The 19,386-nt window shown below is 35.5% G+C and overlaps 1 protein-coding gene across 1 annotated transcript in view; it reads right to left on the bottom strand.

The window, feature by feature from the left end:
- Positions 1–706: 706 nt before the first annotated feature.
- The window catches only part of LOC138715558 (uncharacterized), a 68,585-nt gene continuing 49,905 nt past the window's right edge, over positions 707–19,386 (bottom strand). Inside the window, exon 4 of the mRNA XM_069848626.1 lies at positions 707–1,074. Within this exon, the coding sequence (XP_069704727.1) occupies positions 1,070–1,074 (5 nt within the window). The 3' untranslated portion in view covers positions 707–1,069. The remainder of the gene's footprint in view (positions 1,075–19,386) is intronic.

The raw sequence follows: 19,386 nt of genomic DNA, 5'->3' as shown, positions 1-19,386 counted from the left end.
TACACACACAATTCTGGAGATTCTTCCATGAGTTCACACGCACAGTCATTAGTGTCTACCTCATTAGATAAGTCCAATGTATCAACATTGTCAATTGGCGGCTTGTAAAAATTCAATTTTGCGTTCTGACGCCAGTTCTCACTGAAGTGGATTTGAAGCAGTCGTTTGACATCAGAAATTTTCTTAGGTTGCACAAGATTTGGTTGTAGAGGTGGAATGCGTTTTGGAACCATTTGAGTGACATGAGTTTCTTTTTTTGTTATGTATTTAAAGCAGCCTGTGTCACGCAAGTAAAAGTTTTCACCTCTCATTGCGATTATTGTTGGTTGGTCTCTTGAGAATGTTTCTCTATACTATTCATTTTACTGGAAATTTTATGATAGCTGTCTTCATTAAAACAAAGTAATTTAGTTTACTTTTACCTCAGAGAAATAGAACTGACACTGTAATAACCATAATAACAATGAGAAAAAGGAAAGAAGACAGCTGACGGTCACATGACCAAATGGGATTCTCTGATTGGCCAATGTGGATATTGCTGGCTTTGCTTCTCAGATTATCAAATTTGAGCATGGAGATTGCTGCCTTTGCTTCTAACCCCGGTTTTCAATATGAAAATTAAACCTTTTACAGCTGCTTTTGCTTCACCTCTGGAGATTGCTAGAAAACACCAAGATGGATCCAATGCTGCCATAATATAAGTTTCTAAAAAAAGTGGAGATTGCTGACTTTGCTTCTAGGCACCTCAAGTAATCGACTACGTTCATATAACGAAAAGTGAAAAATAAAGTAATGTGTCTTTGAACATACCTTCTTGCATCAGTCACTAGTTGTACTGCTGTCGTCTGCTCATACACCGCACAGATGCTAGACGCAATAGAAACTGTAGTAGTGGACGCGTCTCTAAATAGTCTCGTAACCAGGATATGCACGCGCTAGTGTCTACAACACTCTCAGCTAAGTAATGACTCGCCAACCAATGGGAGTGCAGCGATAACATGAGATGCATTGAGACCCTTGTTATGGTCTGCTCCAAAGACATCTGGTGTAGAGTGTAGACACATTATTATCAGTCTGAAATATATAAACATTATTCAGTAGTTTCCCTTGTATCCTGATAGACAGCTACATATTGAATAGAACGCGTCTATGAGTAGTTCGCGTCGTATCTCGCCTCTGAACACCATTTTTGTTGTGCCACCGTCAACTTAGGTCGGATGACTTCCTGAACGAATGACTACTGCGTTCGACTGCCGCTCACACTTAGGCCTATCAGGATTTCTGATATCACCATTACACTTATAATGGAAAAGAAACGATTTTACTGAAAGAGTTGGGACTCTCAGGATATTATAGAAAAACTACATGGTTACTGAACTTAAGATTCCACACTGAATTAGTTGTGAATGAAACTATACTTGACGTATTAAATACATACAAATACACATAACAAGTTACTTACAATGGTATATTTCTTGTCTCTGCCGATGCCATTACGACTTGGTCCTCGATCCCTGCCAGACGATGTCACCATCCTACTGTATCACTGTCTGCCGCCAAAAAATCCTCTCACTGGACTGTTTCAGATTTGACACCCCACAGGAAATCATGCTATAGGGAGTTCTTAAGCCCTGAGGCATAACAATATTAAGGTAAAATGAATCCATAATGAGCTATGGGATTATGTGACCCAAACAAGTGATAAGACCAAGTGGAATACAAGCAGTTATGGGAATCAATGTGTTTCAATTCCTTTTAACATTGAGACTGCTTCGATAATAGAAGGACCATAGAAGAAATATGAGTTCATGTCAATTTAGCTGTTATCCGAGGAACATGTGATCAGTTCGTGGCCACCTGTAAGGCCTCTAATATTGTGAGTTCGTACCGTGGGTGGATGAAAAATTACAAACATTTCGAAGCAGTTGTTAATTCGTGCAATACATTACTCTTAAATTATGGATAGAATATGAAGATTTTCGTAACAGTTACTTGAATTTGAATTAAATTTAATAATAACTGTTTATTGTGATACATTATGCTAGTGTTTCTCAAACTTCTCCATTGTGATCACTTTTAACATATTGTACAAACTTAGAATTCTCGTAATGCATATTTATATTGTTTTCATTATTATTATTATTATTATTATTATTATTATTATTATTATTATTATTATTACAAATTATGTCAATGAAAGACGGGAAGAAAGTTGTAAACTTATGAACAAAAAGAGTTATTATTTGATGGAAAAACAAAATGAGATAGAAACAAATACTAAGAATAAAACATTAGACATTTATATAAGGACATAAAGGAATTTAAGGGGTTGGATACAGCTTACAGCAAGTAAAATTTTGGAAATATTCAACATTTTTTTCTCCATTATTGTATCTTGTACAATAATGAAAATTAATATGTGTATAACACTGTCCTTCTGCTATATGAAAAAATATTTTTACGATTTAAAAAAAATGTATTTACGTTTCTTTAATTCAGTTCACTGTGCAGTGATGAAACGTTTCCAACATAACTAACAAACTAACCAACATTCTGTGATGAAATGTTTTATGTGTATTTATGCATGTCATATCTACAATATGATGCAAGATTACTTCTCTATGTTTGATAGATTGTCTGATAAAAAATAAATTCATTTTTAAAAATAGTCAAATACCAATATTTTCTTCTAACACAAAATAAAAAAAAATATATTATTTATTAAGGGTAAACATGAGTTTCAGCAATAAAATAAAAGAGAGAGAATATAAAAAAGTTAACAAGTTTATGAGTTATAAGGAAAACGCTTCATTACTACATAGTAAACTGCCACTATATTGAATTTTGAAAAATATATATAAATAATTTTTTTAAATCATAAAAATATTTTTTTAGATATAGCAGAAGGACAGTGTTTTACACATACCAATTTTCATTATTGTACAAGATACGGAAAAACATGTTGGATATTTCCAAAAAATGCACTGCTGTAAGTTGTACCTAACCCCTTAAGAAAGGATATCAGGCAAGGATAAACGCGATCAAGAATGAGAACGGTGACTTGCTTACAAACTCTCATTCCATCCTGAACAAATAGAAAAACTATTTTGGGAACCACTAAGTCTACATAGGCCAAATAGAAATGATCGGAACTAAAATATAATATATAAAATTCTGAGCCATTTATACCAGATCCCAGACTTTCTGAAGTCGAAATTGTGATAGGAAAGCTGAAAAAATTAGTCTTCAGGTATCGATAAAATTCCAGTGCACAAAATTAATGGAAGAGGGTGTAAAACATTATCTGGTGAAATAAGCATTTACTTGCTATTTGAGAAAAGGAAATTGAACCAGAATAAAATAATGGAGGGGTCCATAACTGTATCTTCCTTTAAGAAGAGGAAAAATACTAATTGTAATAACTTTCTACGAATACCACTTTTATTGACGTTGTACAAAAATTTATCCCATATTCTTTTGAGAAGCTTAAGTCCGTCTGAACGTAGGCGTACCGGTAATAGATGGATTACTGAAAGATTTTTTTGTATTCTCGTTGAATTTGGTATTCCCAAGAAACTATTTCGACTAACTAAAATGTGTCTCAGTGAAACGTACGGCAGGGTCCGTACAGGCCAATTTCTGTCTCAGGCTTTTTCAAATCATTGCGGGCTAAAACAAAAAGATGCACTGTCACCTTTTTCTTTTTAACTTAGCTCTAAAATATGTCATTTTTGAAAGTCCAGGAAAACACAGAAAGTTCAGAATTGAACGGATTACATCCTCTTCTTGTTTATGCGAATGACGTGAATATGTTATGATGAAATCCAAGAAATATTAGGGAAAACAAGGAAATTTTACTTGGTTTGGTTTGGAAGTAAATTCCGAAAAAATAAAGTAAAGTATTATGTATCTTGACCAGAACATAAATTAATATGAACTGGACATATAAAAATTGATAAAAATTCCAACTTTATCCTTTGAGAAGGTAGACAAATTCAAATGTCTTCCAGCAACAACAACAAATATAAAGACACTCGCGAGGAAATTAAACGCAGAATAAATAAGGGAAATGTTTGCTATTATTCGTTTGAAAATAATTTTTTGTCAAGTGTACTTTCAAAAAAACTGAAAGTTTGATTTTATAAAGCAGCTTTATTACCGGTTGTTCAGTATGATTGTGAAAATTGGACTCTCACTTTGAAAAAGGAACAGAGGTTAAGTTTGCTATAGAATAAAGTGTTAGGAAAATATTTGGAGTTAAGAGGGATGAAGTCATGACATCAAATATAAGTATATCAATATTTTCGTAATATGACTGTTCACCCTCATTCAATGGTCTGAAATCTGATTTAAATGCCAAACAACTTCACTGATATTTCAGGAACTTTGTAGTTACATTTTTACACTCCTCTAGCAGTACTGAACTTTCCACTGAGTCTATAAAATAATTAAAGACTGGAGATTGCTGGGTTTGCAGTGAAAGACCTGCCCTTGGGCAGAACACTATGAATCAATGAACACATTCTTACTAATATTACAACATTTTATCGGCAGAAAGCCGCATGTAATTTCTATATCACACATGACTAGTGAATGACTGCGAGCCTATAGTTAATTAGGAATTGAGACACTGCGCGGTGCCACCAGTACGATTTTGAGACCCATGCAAGGTGCCTGTATCTATTCCAAAATTTACCACTACAAATTGAAGCATCTTATGCAAGAGCATTTTCCTGATCATGATGTTAAGAAAGATACAACTGAAACAGAGAACAGAAGACCATTCTTTCTCAACATTTCTCTCACTTTGACCCCCATCTAACGTGAGAAAAAAAAAGGATACCACTTATCAACTTTTGAAGTGTAAATGTCTGTTCTGAACAGATCACCTCGAAGTTAGTATTTATTTTCTCACTCTTCAAGAAAGATTTTCATTTCGAATTTTTATTGACTGTGTACGTCAACAGTGAAAGAGTGATATTATGTTTAAGTTTTGCTTTTTTTTTAATTTTGCTGCACTGTAGCTAGGTACACAATAAGGTGAAATTATTCTTATTATTAATTATGTAAGTTCCATCTTTGTATTGCGCTGTGGGTGCATGCAGTGGCAGCTGATTGACTGAGGCAAGTGAGCCCGGGCCTCAGTCACTTGGCTTATCTGAAATCAAATTTTGTTTTTATGTAATGTATTAGTTATTTGAATGAAGCTTATATCGCTGTAGAAGCATTTGAAAACTTTGTGATGTTTTGCAGTAAAATTTGTTCCTGAGGCCAGGATCGCTCATGCCAGGTCTGGCTTGTGATGTATATAGACCTGTTTTGCAATAAAATTTGTTCATGAGGCCAAGATCGCTCGTGCCGGGTCTGGCTTGTGATGTATATAGACCTATTTTGCAGTAAAATTTGTTCATGAGGCCAGGATCGCTTGTGGCGGGTCTGCTTCTGCATTTTCATGTGTCTTCACAGGCTTTTGAGGTTGCACTTAAAACGTTGTAACTGAGGCACAATTCGTCTGGCCTGGTCAGGTTTCACTCCTCCTAACCGTGGGAATAGGGTGACTTGTCTTCCTAAATAGGCCATAAATAACAAACATTCCAGCTCTTTGGCAGGCAGAGACCCACACTATTCTCTTCTCTTATGTCTTAGTTTATGACTTAAGTGAGGGTGTTGTACTATTGTACTTCTTGTAGTGAATCTGGGCCAATGTTGTTATGTATTTCGGAAAATATAAATAGAAACAAATGCCAGAAATAATGCTGGTGTAGTTAATTCATTGTTAGAGTGTCCTTTTTCGAGAAGAAATAATATTGAAAGAAAGGAAGTCTTAAATAAAGAGAGAGCCGACCGAGATACCTACGACATTGCTGACAATTTTTCTGACAGATAATCTTAAAACGCGAGTTTCTATTGCATCCTGATATGGGCAACATAGATGGTTAAGTGGTAACGTGGTGCAAAATAAACTTCTCTGTTGGCCTTGTTCGTTGCTGTCAAGGGAAAAAATAGAAAGAAAAGAAAGAAAGGGGAATTTCAACATAACATATGGGTTGCCTCCTCACACTGAAACAATCGCTGAAACTCGCAGCATAACAGCTTATTTGGTGAGTGAAATTATTATTTTTCATTACTAGTAATAATAATAGACTAATATTAATAATAATACAGTAATAATGATATTAATATTATAATAACAATAATAATTAATATCATAAATAAACATTTTCTATCGGAGGCACTTAAACTAGTTGCATCTGGCCTCACCGAGGATTTCGATCACTGGCCACTACTTGGTGCATGGTGTAAGGTATTTGGCAAACATTTTTCCTTATATTTCGACTAGTTTAGAAAATGAACATCTTGAAAAATTTGGGAGGTACCTATATTGAGTAGTAAAATCTAGTGTCTTACACCTGCCCAGCTATGTATAACAGAAGGAGGGAAATCATTGTGTCAACCACACACTATCCCAATACTGTTTGAATGACTGTTCATATCTGCTAAGGCACGTGAACGTGAAGCCAGCAGCTGGCTAGTCGGCCCTGCTCCTGCGTGAGCTATAGTATCACGGATAAAAAGATCCATGGCTACTGACTACGTAAATTACCTTTATTATTATACTAGCCGTACACGTGTGCTCCGCTGCACCCGTTAGAAATAAATATAAAGTAATTACATAATTAAAATAGGACATTTGATCCAGGGAACATTCGTGTTTGATAGAAGGATAAATCGTTTAATATGTTACTTAATTTAAATTGCATCCAAATAATTAAAATGCGATCATTTTGGTCCAGAGACACTCATTTGGTGCAATGACAATTCCTTTAACCTGTTTCTTAATTTTTATTACATGCAACCATAGTTTAATGAAGATTGACATCATTTAGATTTAATGTGTATATTTTATTTTACTTGTTATAGGTTTCCATTGAATTATGGTAATATCTTAATTTTAACCCTTGTTTTCTACGTATTCAGTAAATGGCGCTTGGCCCACTATGGTTGTGAACCCTTCAAATAACTTAAATTATATAATATAATATTACATATTATATTATATTATATTATATCATATCAGAAGTTATTGTAATAACATTATAGCATTATGTCCATCTAGAGAAACTACACTTTCCAATGGTGAAATAATAATTAATTATACAAATCGATTAATTTCGCTTCATACAAACACAGAAATATTCTCTGTAGGCTATCTTTCATAGCTTTCGATTGTTGTGTCCAAGGCCCCTTATAGACGAAGTCATTTGTTTTTTAATTCATTACACGGCCTTGGATAGCAGTTATTTTAATTTTAAAACTCATTTATCTCATTAAATATCAGTCCTATCAACATTTTTCAAGGAATAAAACTTATCGCAAATTATTTTTAAAGAAACTTTTATTATGTAACATTTGTCACAAAAATCAATAATAAGCGAGATATTTCGATTTATTTAATTCAGGCACCCTTATAACCCTCCTTTTAAATAATGTATTTTGAATGCCATATAGCCTAAAATCTAAGTTACAACGAACTTAATTTATATTCCAATTTTCATCGAAATCGGTTCAGCCATTATCGCGTGAAAAGGTAACAAACAGACAGACAGACAGACAGACAGACATACAAACAAAAATTTCAAAAAAGCGATTTTCGGTTTCAGGGCGGTTAATTATATATGTTAGGACCAATTATTTTTGGAAAATCGAAAATTACCAGAAAAATTTCGGCTACAGATTTATTATTAGTATAGATATAATATGTTTGACCTGAATGCATGTGAGAACTACATGGAACACAGTTATTTTATTGAAAATTGTTCTTCACTAATTATGAATTTCTAAAACCTTCTGGCATGTCATTTTGTAAATCAAAACATAGCAAATCAAATCCTGTGTCACTTTCATAAGAATAAAACATTGTACAAGAGAAAATGTTACATATTTGAAGGTAGTATGAGGTAACTGTTTAACGAAATATGTACCAGATATTAATATTATGGGACGCTTATCAACCATTTTTCATGTTTAGGATATCTTACCATGAAATTGATCAGTTAAAGGAAGTTACCTTGTAAAAATCTTAAATATTAAGTACAGAGTATCCCAAAAAAATGTATACACTGTTCGCTCATCAATAACTTTAAAACAAATTGAGATAAAATTCTCGTTTTTCATGAAATTGTTCAAAGTGACCACCAACAGCATCCAAACACTACTGATGCCGCTGAACTGCTCCACGAACTAAGTTCTGTAATGTGTCCAGTGTCATAGCTGCACATGACGTTAAATTTTGATTTTTTCTCGTAGCACATCCAGTGTAGCTGGTGTTTCCCAATAAACAACATCCTTTAGGGTCCCCCATATGTAGAAATTGGTGTTAGGTCTGAGGACTGTGCTGGGTACTCGACAGCACCTCTTCGACCTATCCATTAAGCTACAATTTCCCCGAAAATGAGAATTTTGTCTGAATTTGTTCTAAAGTTATTTATAAACAAACAGTGTATACTTTTTTTGGGCTAATCTGTATTTTAAGTCATGTTATGTTACATTAAAATTAAATTTCAAATCAAAATTCTGAAGAAATTTTAAGAAAACAGTAATAATAAATCTTGGTCAGTATTACTTACTGAAAAAGAACATATAAGGTATCTGATTCTTCTCGACATGATTCATAGCAAAATTTCGGATGCTAACTGGTCATGACTGTTTGCAGCACCATGTTTAAAATTGAAATTTTTGGTTCACCAAAATGCATCCTGTGTAACCTAGAAGACTCTTTGATGAATCAAGAACATTTACGAAAATGTCCAGCTTTGGTATCGGATTTTTTGGATTCGGACTCTAAATTATACTGTTCTGCAAAGCTAGAAGGTGAATGGAGAACTTCCAAGTGCCTGGCAATAGATACTGCTGCTGCTACTATGTTACATTCAATCAAGTTTTATTTAATTTCTATTTCTGAACTCATTTATGCTTTAGGTTGCATTATGCAATTTTCCCAAACTATCATTTGTCTCTTCTTGGCAATGCATAAACAATGTCACATTACTAAAATTCTGCTAACAAGTTTGGAGTTAGACTTTCTATATAACCCTAAATTATATGAGGAGTATCGTTTCAAAACGTGTTAAGTCCCCCCTCCATCGAAATTTAGTTTGATGCGATTTCGCGCTTATAAGCATGTCTTCTATCATATATCATAACAAAATTGGACCATTTCGTATTATATTCTGTGTTTTTTGTATGTGCTTTCTGATGTATCGGATCAAATCGTGTTATGTTCGCGAAACTGATCGGTTCAAATCGTATTAAATTCCCAACCATTTTCCATTCGTTGGTTGACCTGAACGAAATGCCGCATTTTTTCCTAAGTTGTCAGCATCTGTGTAAGATGTAATGAATAACGGTTGCTTACTACTTTTGTGCAAAATGGATAGTTATGCAATAGTTGGAGAAAGATCAAAGAGGATCAGGAAAAGACTAACAACAAAAACAAAAAGAAATCGCGAAATGGAAGCAAAGTAAGTACATTAGCTGTGTTACTATAATAAACTGAATTAAACATCACATTCTGAGATGATATTATATTCTAAACTGCATGCATTTCCTTATACACACAATGGGGAAAACTGGGCCTTTCTACAACTAATAGTTTCCAATTCACTATGCATCATTCCCACAAAGTTCCCAACATTCTATACATGGAACGAGACTCAGTGTGGAAGAGGGGCAAATAAAGTGGCATCAGGAGTAATGCCATTTCTCAACTTTGAGCAGGATGTTACTTGCATAAGACTTCTGTGACAGATGCAATGGGCAGAACGAAAACATGCACATAGTACACATCCTTCCTTTCTGGCTCCACAGCAAGGCACCCCCACACATTTCCGAAGTTGTAATGCATTTTCCAGTATGGGGCCATTAATTATTAGCAGCTGATAGACTTTTCGGAGTCGTACAGAAAACGTTGCGCAAGAAAGGCAAGTTAATTATCCCTAATGATTATAGGGCTGTTTATGAAACAGTGGGTTCCGTTAAAACTTTAGAAGAAAATTGGACAATTCGAGATTATAAATCTCTAGCTTCACAGTACAAAAAGGTGGACAGAATCAAGGATATGAAAAGGGTTACGTTGAAAAGGATCTATAAAAATGGAAAATCAGAGGTTACTTTGAAAATGGAACCCATATTTAGATATGATGATCCTTTCAAAGTAGGTACTTGTATTATAAAACGAGGAGTAAGAAGAATAACAAAGCCACAAATCTTATTGATCCTAAAAAGAACGATGTGGATACTTTGCTGAAAGTGAGATTTGAAGATAGTTGGGAAGAACTGGATGAAGTGGGATTCTATGCTTCTGCCTCAGCATTGATACAGGATCTTCTAGTGAAAATAATGCACATGGTGAACGTCTTCATGAAGAATCAGATTTTGAAAGACTCTGAAAGACTGTATTTTCATAATTATATTACTTATGTGTATTCATTTTAGACTAAAGGGTACTAAAAAAAACAATGTAGCTTTAATTTTGTTGATAAGAAATACGGGAACACAGAATATTTAATCTCAAATAACCATTTCTGTTATTTTGTAAGAAATAAGAAGGTAAATAAAATGAAACAGCATTGTGTAAGAAACAAAAGGTGTTGGATCAAAACGTATTAAATTGTCTGTGTTGTTTCAAAACGTATTAAGTAACAAATTAAAAGTCAACTTGCTCCATATTGTGACAGGAAACACATTTCAGATTTTATCGGTATTACTTATAAATGTCTATATTAACACGATGGCAGTTCATTTTTATACATATTCAAAACACTTTAGAAGAGAAAAGTTTTTATTGCTTCCTGTAAAATTAGGATTCGGGAACATAACACATTTTGAAACAATGCTCCTCATATGTGTTTTTTAGGTTTTCACGGTGAATGTGATTTGGATATTGCACTATGTCCTGGAGCTAACATTTCTAACGTTTCGAAACTACATACAGGTTCCATGATCAGGGCAGAGAGCCTAGGCAAGACCAGACAGTTCGCCTACTCTGCTGGGCATGTAGCGCCTGCTGAGCTCAAATGACAAATTCTGAGGGGAATATCTGTCAGTGACTAAGCTCTTAAGAGGCTTTTGAGGCTCATATAGCCTACCGGTACATATATATTCTTATATGAGGTCTCGCCATCCTCATTGAATAATCAATGAATCGATTCCAGGTGCTGGAACGAATTTTTCTCAAATTAATAGATATTTACAGTATGGCTACTTATAGTCATTGATTATTCAATGAGGATGGCAAGACCTCATATAAGAATATATATGTATATATCAATGTTAACAGTAACTCATGAACTGTTGTTGAAAATGACCATGCAGTCATTTAAATATGCGCTCCTGCATACATGACTTGAATGTCTTAAATGCAGGTAGTAGGCTATTGATAATACAATGAGAGGAGTTCGGCCAGCACCATGAATCGTGTCCCAGTGTGGCTTGATTCCAGGTGTCGGAACGAATTTTTCTCAAACTAATAGGTTTTGAGGCTTAGCAGACCCAAAAAATTTGAGTTATAATAAAGTAGAATTGCACACAAAATGTGCATTGAGAGTCTATAAATGGTGTTTCTTGCTGTAAGCTTTTAAGCTTTTCGTCCTTTTTGGGCAGTATTCTAGATGGTATTGTTTGCATTTGCATCCGCACAGGGAACACACACAGTCTTCGTCCGGTTGGTGGAAACCTGGTTTCTTGCAGATCTTGTGATGGAAGCCGTGAATGGAGAATCGAGTTAGCACATGACACTGTGGTTGGTCTGGGTTCGCCCATGCTCGATTTATCATTGCTTCTGTGGCGTAGAAGTCCATATCGATCTCGCTTCGCTTCCTTATTCTCTCTGCTAGGAGATCGTCATATTGTTCTGTTGCCAGCAGATGGTGCGATAGCCTCAGCTCTTCTATCAGAAATGGTTCCCGTGCCAGTTAGTATACAAGTCTACCCAGAGGGGGCCATTTTTGACACCCCAAGTACTCTTTTTAGGAACGTGGCTTTTACTTTTTCCAGTTGTTCTAGATCTTTCTTCTTCAGATATATCCATACTATTTGCAGGCCGTAGGCGAATATTCGAAAATTTTTTGTGGTGAATAGCTGTTTTGCTGCGTCCAGAGATAGTCTATTTATGAGTTTGATGTCATTGATGGCTCTTATGGCTGCGACTGATTTTTCCGCGATATGTTTGCTGAAGCACGTGCCCGTTGTTTGGAATTTTACTCCGAGGTATTTGTAGTGGCTTGATTGTTTCAGTGGTTCTTGTCCGTAATACACCAGTTCATGTGTTGCCACTCTTCCTCCTTTTCTGAAGACCATCTGCAAAGTCTTGCTTTTGTTTATGCGTAGTGCGTTTTCTTCTGTCCATGCTATGAGGGTGTTGAAACTTTCTTGTAGATCTCTATGTTTCGTCACGCATAGGACCATATCATCTGAGTACAAGTATATGGTAGCTTTACAGTTTGCTATTTTTAGCGCTTGGACGACATCTGCCGTGGTGATATTGAATAGCAGAGGGCTTATTGGATCACCTTGGAGGACTCCATTCGTTTGAACTATAGGTGTCGATGTCGTTACGTTGTCGTCTATGGTCACCCTGTTGACTGTCATAATACACCTGATGATGTGGGTCAGGTAGTTGTCTCCAATTATCGTTTCGAGCTTCTTCATTATGATCTGTCTGTCGAGCAGATCGAAGGCTTTTTTGAAATCGATAAATATTGTATATAGTTTCCCTTTGGGATGTCTGAGTGCCACTTGGATGTCGGACAACAGGTTGTTTATGGCATGCAAGGTGGCTCTCCCCTTCCTGGGATCCTTTTGTCTGTCAGGTTGTATAGCCTCTTTGTCAGAACTTTTGAGAAGACTTTGAATAGTGGATTCTCCAGCGCTATGCCTCTGTAAGCATCTGGCAAGGATGTAGCACCTTTGCCTTTATAAAGAACTTTGATGGTGGAGTGTCTCCACTTTTCCAGAATGGTGCCGTATTCCAGGCACTTGTTGAATAGCTGAGTCCATGTCTGGATTAGGTGCGGTGCTGCCAGTTTAAGGTGCTCGTTTGCAATGCCGTCCGACCCTGCTGCTTTTCTAGTTTTTTTTCCCATTATAGCAGCTAATATCTCTTGCTCCGTTATTTTTGGGAATATTGGGTGGTGATTGCTTTGTACCGGCAGTGCTGCATCGCTTCTACTCTGGTTCAGAATCTCACGAAAGTGGTCTACCCAAATCTGCATTTGTATCATGTTTGGAAAGGAGGGTCTTGTTGTCTTGAGGGCCGTAAAAGGACCGTCCATTGCAAATTTGATCAGTTGTTGCGCTTCCTTTTCAAGATGGCTCGCCCTTTTTTCTCTCAGTAGTTTCTTGTAATGTCTTCTTTTTTCGTTATATTGCTTCAAGATTTCTGTATTTGATGAGTTCCTTGCTCTGTGTAGGAGTTTGACTTTCTGCCTTTCTTCATAGCACACTCTGTCAAACCAGGCTTGAGATTTCCTCTTCGGGAGTTATTGAGTTATTATACCTAGTAACAATAGGTCTATAAGTTTGCAATAATGATGTATCGTAACACTTGGTTTTCACTCACATCCTTGTTGGCAGTCATTCCAGGATGCAGAGTTTGGTGTGAGATTTGTGGCAGAAGTCTCTAAACCTCTAAAGGCATGGCTACGACCTTGACTCGGAAACTTGAGGGGGACTAGAGAGGAGATATCAATTCACTAAATCTCAGTATGAAACAAGGCTAGACTTCCGCCACAACAATATGTTGCGCTATATTGGTGTTCTGGGGGTGATGATGGTCGCCTTCTCGTGATGCCCCCTGAACTATGTTTAATGAACATAGAAAAAAACGACCATCCAACATGCTCAAATGACAAATACAATCCGAAGTAAAATATTCCGGAGGTGAAAAAGTCCCCTCATTTGGATCTCCGGATGGGGATTATTTTAGCATCACATAACAAGACAAAACACAATATAATTCTACCTCAGCTGAAGGTCTTACAGTGGAATGCTGGAGGCCTTAATCAAACCAAGAAAACTGAAATACATAAAATTCTAATAGATAAAGACATTGATATGTTTGCAATAATGGAAGCCAATGTTACAGCTCAAAAATTACAGTTCTTTGTTTTCAAGAACTACAATACATTTCTACAACCTAAAGCAAGACAAAGAACTAGTGGCACACTAGTTGGCATCAAAAGAGGAATAACTTCAACCTTTAACATTGTTAAACAAATGACTAAGGAAGACAAATCTGAAGTAACGAATATATTATGCAAATCTGTCTTTCAGGTAGAAGCTCCCTGTGAAGCAGGCTTGAATAATATATTTGTTGCTGTCAGGGGCGTATTTTGTGGACTACCGGGGCTACCGGCAGTAGCCCAAGGAAATTACAAAAGAAAAAGTTTATAATATAACATAAAGTAATAATTTTGTATTATTAGTTTTACCACAGTAATTAAAATTAAAGCAATTGTTAGATTTATATGCACTCTCTGCTCTCGAAAAGAAACAAGTTGTCAAGGCGGCATCACTGCAGAAACCGCTGCTACGAGGGGTAGCCTGTGACCGTTCCGCTCACGCTGTCCTGTCGCACAACTGCCTGTCCCCCGCTACCTGTTTCTATCGTGCAGTGTAGGCCGGGTGAGTTGCCGCTCTCGTGATCGGTTTCTTCGAAGGTGCGAAGCAACAATAGGCTTAGTACGCTAGCTCATGAATGTGATTGTGTTCTTGCAGTTCAGTATTTTAAATTTGTGATTTGTTCGAGTGTCTAAGAGTTATATTAATTGTGAATTATGAAGTTTTTAATTTCCCAATTAAGTGATATTGTGAAAAATATGACAGAACAAGTTTCTGGAGAGGTTTGTGTTGAAAATGACTGTGTAATAGAAGGTTTAATAAAAGTGCCTTTTAACCGTCGTACATACAACGAGAAAGTTGAAATTGTGAAAATGGAAAGACCAACTCCTGAGTTAAATTTGTCCATGAACGTAAAAGAAAAACAGCGTGAGTACACACGCCATTTCACTTCAACATCATATGGTAAGTGGAATTGGTTGTGTGGTAGCTCTAAACTGTCTAAACTATTTTGCTGGCCATGTTTGTTATTTAGTCGCGAAACTAATGTGTGGTCAAAAGAGAAGTTTTCTAACATGAACTCCCTTCGAACGGCAGTCCTAAAACACGACAAATCAAAAGCTCATATTTGTAGTAGCATGAACTTTGCAAACTTTGGGAAGACAAGAATTGATTTACAGCTAGATAAGCAAAAAGCTCTACACATCAACCACACAATGCTCTTGTGAAAAGAAATCGGGAGATTTTACTGCGTCTTATTAACGCAGTCTACTTCCTAGGAAAACAAGAATTGGCTTTTCGGGATCATAATGAGAGTGTGGAATCAGACAATAGAAGAAATTATATTGAATATTTAAGTTCCTTAAGTGAATTTGACCATTTACTGGCCAATCATCTTGAGAGTTCAACAGTATTTCGTGGTACTTCTCCCGCAATTCAGAATTACTTAATATTTGCTATAAGTGGGGTTATGATAAAGAACATAAAATCTGAAATAGAGGAAGCACCTTTTGTGGCCATTGTTGTTGATGACAAGTGATCAGAGTCAATTGTCCACTGTTTTAAGATACGTCGACAGTACTGCCAATGTTCAAGAATGGTTTATAGGATTCACAAATGTCAGTTCAGACAAAACTGCTGCTGCTTTGTTTCAGCATGTGGAAGGTGTTATAGCAGAATAGCTACAATGTCGGCAATAAGTTAATTGCACAGACATAAGATGGTGCTTCAGTTATGGCGGGAAATATTAATGGCTTAAAAACGAAAGTTCAAGAAAAGTATCCTCAAGCACTATTTGTCCATTGTTACAGCCATGTTCTCAATTTAGTTTTGCAACAAACTATTTCATCCATCCCAGAATGCCGCATTTTTTTCAAAACACAGTCGGGTTTAGCTGCATTTTTCTCATCATCTCCTAAAAGATCAGGAAAACTCAAGGAATTTATGAAAAAGAAACTCCCAAAAATAGCACCAACTAGATGGAATTTTACATCTCGGCTTGTAAATACAGTAAAGGAATACAGAGAACAATTGACTGCTTTCTTTGAAAATATCATTTGTAATGACTCTGAAGAAAACTGGGATGATGATGATGTAATTGTGCAGGCTCAAGGATATTTGTATTTTTTCACACAGTTTCAGAATATATTTCTTCTTGAAGTCTATGCTACAGTGTTCGCACATACAGATGTGCTCTACAATATTCTTTAGACAAAAAGTCTAGACATAGCATACTGCTTGCAAGAGGTATCAAAGTTAAAAAATACTATATCCGAGTTCAGACGTAGTGGGTTTCCGTCCATATGGAGTAATATGGAAAATGAAAATTCTTCAGCCAATACAATGGAACCACCATTAAAGCGAAGAAAAGGAGATGATGAATTGAAATACAGGCAGCTGTACTACAGCATACTAGATCGTATGCACATGGAAATTACTGACAGATTTTCTGATTATGGAAAGCTTATAGATTCTCAAAAATTTTTTGCTTATAGAGAAAACTTCCCGAATGAGGCACTAAACAAATTATTTCAGTCCTATAACAGTCACTTTGATCAAGTATGTTTGAAAAATAAATTAAGCGTAATATATTCAGCAGAAGTCTTTGATTTTTCGAACAAACCTATCCACGAAATATTATCTGCCATATATGAAAACCAGCTGAACCAAGTTATTCCTGAAGTCCTTAAATTGGCAACATTAATTGTGACAATACCAGCTACGTCAGCATCGGTAGAAAGAACATTTTCTGCGTTGAAGAGAATAAAATCCTACTGTAGATCAACTCATACACAAGAACGTTTATCCGGCTTGGCACTGATGTCCATTGAAAAGTCATTTCTACAGAAACTTCGCAAGTGGCCCAACTGTAATTTCAATGACGAAGTCATCAAAGTATTTTCGTCCCAATCAAGACGTCTGGAATTCACATATAAATAGGTAAGGAATTTTATTATAGGGATTTTAAAATATATTTTGTGTAATAATAGGGTCAGTGGTTGCCCAGACCCTTAAACCAGTATACGCCACTGGTTGCTGTAGGTACGTTAACAGAAAGCCACAATTTAAGTCACACAGAATTGTGTGCACTCAAAGTTGGGTTTCTGGCGTCTTGTCAAACCATTTGAGTTGTGTGGACTTAAAGGGAAGAATTGTGACGGTGTCTTGTATAGTTCCTGGAGTAGCTCAATCGGTAGAGCATTCATGCGCTAAGCGAAGGGTCCCAGGATCGATACCTGGCCCAGGAACAATTTTTCCTTTGAAATTATTCACAAATCTGAAATTTGTAAAATAGAACTTCGGATAAATAACACTTCAAAATGTATAGCATATATAACCCCCTAATAACAAACCCAATTTGGACAATATAGTAGTTACACCAAAGACTCTCATAATTGGAGACTTCAGTGGTCATTCTAAAGAATGGGGATATTTAGGCATCAATTCTGTTGGCCATTCAATAGAAGATTTTCTTAACACCCAATCAATCCAATTATTATTCAACCCAGAAGACCCTCCAACATATCTTCATTCCCATGGAACATCTAATCCAGATTTAACTCTAATATCTTCAGACATATATAACAAGGCAAGCAGGAAAGTTCTGGAAGACCCTGGACTTGGCCACAAAATCATTGCTACTTCTATTTTACTACATCAGAAACCTACAAACAAATCTTATAACAGATGTTCTTGGAATTTTAAAAAATCCAATTGGACTAAATTTAGAGAAGATCTAGAAAATAACCTCTCCATTAATATGAACGAATCCCCAGACAAATGTAACGACATAATTTGTGCAACTATGCTAAAAGCAGCAAAGAAATGGGTGCCCCGAGGAAAGATCCCAAACTACAAACCTTTCTGGACAAAAGATTTAGAAACATTAAAGAAAGATTATTACAAAACAAAATTATTTCACACATAACAATAAATATTATACACAAACTGAAGGATTACCAATGGGTTCACCTATATCAAGTATATTAGCTGAAATCTTCATTCATTATATAGAACAAACACACATACTAAACACTGACAACAACAAACACGCAGAGAGAATAATGTACTGGCATCGATATGTAGGTAACATAATAGTCCTATATAATGGAAACAAAAGACAAATAGAAAACCTACATCAACAACTCAACAAAATACATCTCAAATTAAAGTATACAATAGAAACAGAACATAACCAAGCTATAAATTTCTTAGACATCACCATAACCAAAACAAATAATAGACATGAATTCAAAATATACAGGAAACCACAACTACAACACACATACAGAATTCATCGAACTATCCTATACAACATAAACATGCAGCTTTCCATACAATGACATACAGATTAATATTTAACATACCTATGAACAATGACAACTATACTGAAGAACTAAACACAATAAAATATATAGCACAAGACAATGGATATAATCCTAACATGATAGATACACTAATAAAAAAGACAAAACAAAAACAGAACAAACCAACACAAACACCGCGTGAGAATAAATACATAACATTAACATATCACAATACCAATACTTACAAAATTGCAACTTCATTCAGAAAACTAAAACACAAGATAGCATAGGTACAAAACAAAAACACAACACAGAAATATCTAAATAATCACATCAAATATTCAAATAAATATAATTCAACTGGGGCTTACAAACTAAAATGCAATAGTTGTCCACATTTTTACATAGGACAGACAGGAAGAAAGTGCATATGTAGTAGAAAGTCATAACTTATTATTTTCACAAAGTTCACTTTTTAAACAAGAGCTCAGCACTTTTAAGATAACAAAGAATCAGTTTAAAATATTCACAGACATATCTGTAACACTTTCTGTGATAAGGGTACTTAAAGATGGTGAATTTAACACTGGTAATACAAGGTCTCTAATCTTACCTTAATGGATAGATAAATAAGTGAACTAACAAAGTAAAGAACAGAGGAAGGACTGAAGGAACTAATTAATATATAAACAAGTAGCTTGATGATCAGTCAGTTGGTAACAAATTTGGTTATGGTCATTCCAACCATCATGGATTCTATGAGTCTGGCAGTTAAAAGAATTCTGTGTATGAGACAGAAGTATCTCTTAACACCGAATTCGTTACCTACAATGATGCGTTCATGGTTGAAAATGATGACTGATAGAGCTACATTTGACGTGGGCAAGAAATGAGACCAGTAAATTTTTCGTGGAACTCTAGTAGTCAATAAAGAAATTAATGTAAAAATATATGAAGGGTTCAC

The sequence above is a fragment of the Periplaneta americana genome, chromosome 15, assembly GCF_040183065.1.
Source record: "Periplaneta americana isolate PAMFEO1 chromosome 15, P.americana_PAMFEO1_priV1, whole genome shotgun sequence".
Taxonomy (NCBI): domain Eukaryota; kingdom Metazoa; phylum Arthropoda; class Insecta; order Blattodea; family Blattidae; genus Periplaneta; species Periplaneta americana.
This window is presented reverse-complemented; position numbering and strand designations above follow the sequence as displayed.